The sequence below is a fragment of the Panulirus ornatus genome, chromosome 58 (genome assembly GCF_036320965.1).
Source record: "Panulirus ornatus isolate Po-2019 chromosome 58, ASM3632096v1, whole genome shotgun sequence".
NCBI lineage: Eukaryota > Metazoa > Arthropoda > Malacostraca > Decapoda > Palinuridae > Panulirus > Panulirus ornatus.
In genome coordinates, this window is record NC_092281.1 from 5817615 (window position 1) to 5825018 (window position 7404).

At 41.7% G+C, this 7404-nt stretch overlaps 2 protein-coding genes across 2 annotated transcripts; both read right to left on the minus strand.

Moving 5' to 3' along the window:
- Positions 1-901: 901 nt before the first annotated feature.
- LOC139766752 (cuticle protein AM1239-like) lies at positions 902-2299 on the minus strand. Its single transcript, XM_071695672.1, has 3 exons — positions 2142-2299; positions 1451-1656; positions 902-1209 (listed from the first exon to the last, which is right to left on the minus strand). The coding sequence occupies exons 1-3, from the start codon at positions 2148-2150 to the stop codon at positions 1017-1019; spliced, it is 408 nt and encodes a 135-aa protein (XP_071551773.1). The 5' UTR covers positions 2151-2299; the 3' UTR covers positions 902-1016.
- Positions 2300-4081: 1782 nt separating this feature from the next.
- Positions 4082-6277, minus strand: LOC139766753 (cuticle protein AM1199-like). Its single transcript, XM_071695673.1, has 3 exons — positions 6184-6277; positions 4600-4865; positions 4082-4370 (listed from the first exon to the last, which is right to left on the minus strand). The coding sequence occupies exons 1-3, from the start codon at positions 6190-6192 to the stop codon at positions 4178-4180; spliced, it is 468 nt and encodes a 155-aa protein (XP_071551774.1). The 5' UTR covers positions 6193-6277; the 3' UTR covers positions 4082-4177.
- Between the last annotated feature and the right edge of the window lie 1127 nt (positions 6278-7404).

The following is a 7404-nucleotide window of genomic DNA, read 5'->3' on the forward strand; positions in this document are numbered from 1 at the left end:
ATATATATATATATATATATATATATATATATATATATATATATATATATATATATTAATGTATTAGTGTATATATTGATATGTATATATATATACGTATATGAATGCGTATGGGCGTTTATGAATATGTATGTGCATGAGAGTGGATGGGCCGTTCTTCGTTTGTTTCCTAGCGCTACCTCTCTGACACGAGAAGCGGAGATCAAGTATGTAAATATATAGATATGTGTTCATTAGAAGTCAAAAGAACGCTGATGCCCATATTAGAAAGGTAAACTGTTAAAGGCATCATAACCACCACTTACCATTAACAAACAATTGTATACTCCACATGAGAGAATGACAATAATTGCTGTTTTTTATTGCAGGAATCCTTAGTGTTGTTAGTGTAACAATCCCCAGTGTTGTTAGTGTTACAATCCTCACAGTTGTTCGTGTGACAATCCTCAGTCGTTGTTAGTGTGATAGTTCTCAGTGTTGTTCGTGCAACAATCCTCAGTGTTGTTCGTGCAACAATCCTCAGTGTTGTTCGTGCAACTATCCACAGTGTTGTTCGTATAGCAATCCCCAGAAGTTTTACAAGTAAACAAAATGAAGAAAAGGAAAGAATTGGTAATTTTCAAACGAATCCTTTTTGCAACTTTAATCTTACCAGTTACTGATCTCTCTCGTGACTATTGTAGCAACAAGATTTCCCGTGGTCATATCACCAAGCTCCACAGAATGTTGCTAGTTGCCTTCATGTACAGCTAAAGGTTAATTTCATTTGTTGCACTCGTCTGTCATGCAAGTTAAAGACAAAGAAAGTTAAGGAAGTCTTCAGACTCCTGAGCCCTATGTGTTTGCTAGGAGTTCAACGGTACTGTGAGCTTGTCAGCCAGTAGAATTAGGGAAAACACGCTTGTTCAGCATAGTATTTTATTAAAGAGCTAATGTAATCGTTGTTTTATTAAAGAACTAATGTAATCGATATTTTAGTAACAAGAAAAACTTTTTCTTATTTCTTATGATAGGAATTAGCGAGTCAGTCGTCTTCCTTGCTCGTCCCAGGTGGCACCGGCAGCACGCAGCTCCTCAGTCATACGGATCAGCTCAATGGCGTGGGCGGGAAGAGGGTGGTCTGTGGGCAGCAGGTCGGACTGGGGCTGAAAGCCGCTCTCGTCAGCGATGTAGCGGACCTCAGCTGTACGTCCGTCGGGAAGGGGGAATCTGAAGGATAAACAGAGAACTGGTGAACTTAGCGAAGCAGATAAAAGATCCAAAGATGGCTGGAAGATAAAGAAGGTGTCATATGACATTTAGTAGCGAACAGAAGAATCTCTTGCTTTGGTATGGAAATATTCTTCAAACATTCCCTGTGGTATGCACAGGTGAGCTGCTGTTACGTCTCACAGTATTGTTATACCTCACAACACACGGGCTTGTAGTCACAGTGGTAATGAACACCTACCTGAAGATGCCCTGGATGTTGCTTTGTCCTTGTGAGCCAGGAGTGCCTGAGGCTTCCACGGCGATGCCGTTGTCGGCCTCAAAGGCGTAGTTGAAGTTGCCGTTACCATCGTCCTGACGGTCGTCACGGAGGATCTGTACTATCGGGATGACCTCCTCGAACTGAGGGGCGGCAGCGGCGACGGCGGCCAGGCAGGCGAGGATGATCTGTGGCGAGAGAAGGAGAGGACTTCACTGAGGCTCTGATCCTCATCACATGGAAGAGAAAATGGAAAGTGAACCTCTCATCTGTTACACAACCCTGACTTAAACTGTCGCTAGAACAATGGAAACTAATCCTTCTGAAGTTTTGACTATGATAGTAGCACACGTAGTCATGGATATGTAGTAGTAGCACAAGGATAGTGGTGATGGTGATAGTGGCAGCAGTAGCTGTAGTGATAGTGAAAGTACAGTGGTAGCAGTGAAGGTGGCAGTATTAACGGTAATGTACCACTGGCAGACCTAACGGTATCAGGGGATCGTTGGATGAATGAGTGGTTGCCACTGTGAGTAAGACACATACAAATAAACCAGTAACACCAAGTGAAACGATTATGGCGTCACCTGTTGGATGTAAATATTACATAACAATATCTAACGTTACAACTACAACTGGCGGAAGAGAGACGTCAGGTGTTGTGTGTACTCACGAGCTTCATGTCTGGGTTGTGTGTGTGAGGAAGACGCGTCGCCGGAGTCGATACCACGCTGGGGTCCACGTTGCCCTTATATACCCGACGCTGTCCCTACCTGCCCAAAGGTAGGGAGAGGCGGAGTCACATGGGAAGGGGAGGAGCTATACCTTCTTCCTAGAACAAGCAAAATATAAAACGTCATCTGCAGTTCAAATATTATATACATAATGAACTAAATATCTCAAGTGTATATATCTCAAGAACAGCGAAACGTAGATAACTTTCTCTTTTCTTTTCTCTAAAATGTAAAAGTGTCAATGGCTAGGTGACCCATGTTGGTGCAGAGGACAGGCAGTCTGGAGAATGTATGTGGGAGGAAATGTATGGCAACTTCTCCAGTCTTGCGCATTATGGTCGGTCTGTGAGTGGACACCCGCCTGGGCTTCTGCGCAGCTTCCGAATTATGTAATATTGTGTCTTGAGAGAAGAGGGAACTCATGATTTAGTTTAGATGACATACATATACCATATATATATATATATATATATATATATATATATTTCTTTTCTTTCAAACTATTCGCCATTTCCCGCGTTAGCGAGGTAGCGTTCAGAACAGAGGACTGGGCCTTTGAGGGAATATCCTCACCTGGCCCCCTTCTCTGTTCCTTCTTTTGGAAAATCAAAAAAAAAAAAACGAGAGGGGAGGATTTCCAGCCACCCGTTCCCTCCCCTTTTAGTCGCTTCTACGACACGCAGGGAATACGTAGGAAGTATTCTTTCTCCCCTATCCCCAGGGATAATACACACACATATATATATATATATATATATATATATATATATATATATATATATATATATATATATATATATATATATATATATATATATATATATATATATATATATATATATATATATATATATATATATATATATATATATATATATATATCAGTAACTGGTAAGATTAAAGTTGCAAAAAGGATTCGTTTGAAAATTACCAATTCTTTCCTTTTCTTCACTTTGTTTACTTGTAAAACTTCTGGGGATTGCTATACGAACAACACTGTGGATATATATATATATATATATATATATATATATATATATATATATATATATATATATATATATATATATATATATATATATATATATATATATATATATATGGCTCAGTCATCTGCTGTTCTTGAAGCTACCTAACAAAGGCAGAAAATATAGGTACACATGGAAAAAGTGTGTGTGTGTGTGTGTGTGTGTGTGTGTGTGTGTGTGTGTGTGTGTGCAAATGCATGTGCGCACTGAGTTGGGCAGCTGGTGTGATGGCTGATAACTATCTTGTGAAAGTTAGGGTGAGGATTTGCAGAGATTTATAGAAAAGAGAAAAAAATATCGAAGTGAAGAGAGTGGTATGCACGCTCAATGAAAGAGTACCTTTAAGCTTAATGAAAAAATTTAGGTTCACTGAGGCTGCTGCTGTAGAGTACATGAGAATATTGGTGATAATAGTGTAGGTGGCACAACAGTGCTCACTGTGTATGTCATGAGAGAGTCAAAGGACTCAGCGATGGAGGGAAGCCAGGAGGAGGAGGTCCGTGATGAGACGAGGACCCTCGCCAGGCTGAGGCCCAGCGGGGCTCTGTGACATCGTCAGTAACGGAGCAACGTTCTGTGGTACGTTTGTCACTTCTGTTGCAGCTCTCTCTCTCTCTCTCTTTCTCTCTCTCTCTTGACACTACAGGGAGAGAATGTTTTTCGCCGGAGGGTATACTGCTGTGGCATGTACAGTCTAGCCTCTGGTTAATCACATTCTTATTCTAAAAGTTTTTAATTTCACTGGCGGGGCACCTCAGACGTACTGGGTTTAAAAGACGAAGGTGTCGGTAAGACTTGTGGCTCCAGACTCATGAGGTGTGAGATTGGTCACTGGTAGAGATATAACAACCTTTTTCTTGATGCTTTATTGGAATGATGATTCATTACATTTGCTGTGGTACTGACAAGAGACGAGAGGCAGATAAATGAAATATTTCTGAGAGAAATCAGCGAGTCAGTCGCCTCCCTTGCAAGTCCCAGGTGGCACCGGCAGCACGTTGCTCCTCAGCGAAGCGGATCTGCTCAATGGCGTGGGCGGGGAGAGGATGAGGTGTGGGGATAAAGTCGGACTGGGGCTGGAAGCCGTTCTCGTCAGCGATGTAGCGGACTTCGGCCGTACGTCCGTCGGGAAGGAGGAATCTGAAGGGGAAACAATGAGAACTGAGGGATCTCCCAAAGCACACTTAGATGTGTGGACACTGGTTTAGAAATGAAGTGAGATGACCATCAGCTTAGTCTGAGAACTTCTTTAGTAAAGAAATATTCATAAAACAATAATTTCATGATAAACACAAGCCATGAAACGTTTTAGAATGCTTCTATACCTTACAGCACATGCACACAGCATCACACAGTAGCAAACACCCACCTGAAGATACCCTGCATGTTGACCTGTCCTAGTGAGCCAGGGGTGCCAGCGGCTTCTACGACGATGCCGTTGTCGGCCTCGAAGGCGTAGTTGAAGTTGCCGTTACCGTCGTCCTGACGGTCGTCACGGAGGATCTTCACTACAGGGATGATCTCCTCGAGCCGAGGAGAGGGAAGGATGAGCTCCTCGACCTGAGGGGCGGGAGCGACGAGATCGTCGAACTGGGGCGCAGCAACGGCGACGGAGGCCAGGCAGGCGAGGATGACCTGTGTGGGTTGTGATCAAGTTTATAAAATCATTCTATCGGTGGCAAGTAAAAGAATTTCATCTGAGGAACACATAGATTATGGTCATAGACTGATGCTAGTTATCTTGTGAGAGGGTTAAGTTGAATATCGTCTACTGCTATGAAAATAAAACAACAAGAGCATCTGTCAAAAGTAAAAATAAAGTGCTGATCTGATGGAATTTGATAGAAACAGAAGCCGAAGCTATATACTTTTCTGGTCTGGAAGATCTGCATCTTTTTTATCAAAAAGTGAGCAAAAGAGATATCAAACCTTCATATCAAGTGCCAGTATAAAGTTTAAACCATAAGAAAACTTTAGCATAATTGTAAAAATCTTTAGTTAAAGTTTATTAAAAAAAAAATATGTAAGAACCAACAATTATGTTCAAAGTTTTCGGAAAAAGAGGAATATGATCATAAGGGGAAGTACATTCTGAATATATTGAAAACTCAGTCACGTATCATGCAGCCGAGCTACTGGTGAAGCTGAGGAAGTTACGGAGTTAATCAAGCCAGTCTCACCCGGTGGTTCACGAGCTTGGCCTCGTCCCACAGCAGCCCTATCATCGCCCCATCATCCCTCGTGGTGTCAGTCTCCAACTGGCCTTCAAACATTAACGTTCTCCTCATTCCACTGTCTTTCACTTTGTCTCTCTTACATTCTCTTATTTCTACATCACTCTATGCTTATCTTTTCTCGTGAAACTCTCACTGGTTAAACACGTACGGCTGAAAACGTTTGATGAAAGGTTGTGGGACTAGCGATAATGGTTGGGATACTAGGAATGGAGGAGGTTGTGTCTTGATCCTGGTACCAGTTGTGAAGGTGGTGTCGGTGGTGGAGGGGTTCCACTACTGATGATTGTGATATCACTAGTGATGATTTAAGTACTAGTGGTGATGATTGTACTACCAGTAGTTGGAGGTGCTAGTGGTGATGAGTATGATAACATCAATAGCGATAAATCTGTTATAACTTTGGTAATGGCTATCAATAAACGGAAGTAACTGTGACGTCAGTGTTTTCGACTGTGTTGCATGTTTTCACAGGACGGACGGTTTAGTCCATGTGGTGATTATCATGGGCTACGTTAACTAACTAACTTACACCATTCATGACCACTACTAGAAAAAGGAAATTGAGATGGTCACAAAGACAACGTCTGTGGCTCGGTCTCGACTTAGCTAAAGAGATGAATTAAGATGGGAATGGTTGTAGTAGCTGCAGCAGGAGTTAGACTTGGAGACTGGCTGTTTCTATGAGAAACTGACGTCAGGTGTTAGTGTGTACTCACGAGCTTCATGTTTGGTGTGCGAGGAGCAGGACCCACGTCGAGGACAATGTCTGTCCGGTTGGTGGACACGGATGTTATATACCCAACGCTGCCCTGGTCTGGGAGACTTGATTGGGCGGAACTTTAAAAAGTGGGAGGAGCTTCATGCAATCTTATGTAATGAAAAATAAAAAGAGTGGGTAAGGTACACTGTTTTATATTTAAGTACATCCGTGACAAGCGTAAAAAGTCTGAAAAATGTACCGTAACTTACTGTGAAGATGTAAGCTGTTTGGAATGTTGGTGCCCCGACCTGTAGGACATTCTACTAAGGGAAGGTTACCTGGGATAATGTGAACGGAAGGAAATGTAAGGTAACCTCACAACGAAGTCAGAGGTTAGCGATTATCATAGTCGTGTTAACGGTGCTCAGTGACGCGTCTTCTGTACACTGGTGTGGACTCATACAACATAGTGGTTGTTGACGGATGAATGTTCATATTTTCAAATATCTGTCTGTCCATCCATCAAGCATGTACATTTATGTATGTATGTATTCTTGTGTGTGTGTGTGTGTGTGTGTGTGTGTGTGTGTGTGTGTGTGTGTGTGTGTGTGTGTGTGTGTACCCTGGAATGTGAACATCTTCCTGAATAATTATCCAAACCACTCGGAAACCACTTGGATCCTTGGGTCTTGGTATATACCTCTCTCCGACCACTGCTTGCCACCTTTGGAAACTTGGTCCTTCAACAGACCCAAGTTAGAATCTGATGGCAAGGAAACAAAAAGCGATGAAGGAAATTTACTACAGAAGAGACAGACTGTTGTCTGCTCTCTATAGCGCAAAAATCATTAAGACAGAAACTTATGTTTTATTAGTTTTATTCTCAGCATGACTAAAGAATGTTGCATGGACTTCGACTCCTACCAGCAAGAACAAGTGTACCCACCTCTCACCCCATCATGAACGATGCAGCCATCCCCGGGCCAAATATGAACCAGTTTAACCATCAAACTCACACGAACATAAACCAGTTTAACCATCACACTCACACGAACATAAACCAGTAAAGTAGAAAACGTAAAACAAAACTAAAAGAAAACATAAAACACGAGGAATAAAATCGTAAATAACAATTACTTTTGATTATACAATGAATAACTGAATTACCTTTGGCTAAACCATGAATTAATGGATTATCTTTGGCTAAACCATAACTAAACGAATTACCATTGGCTAA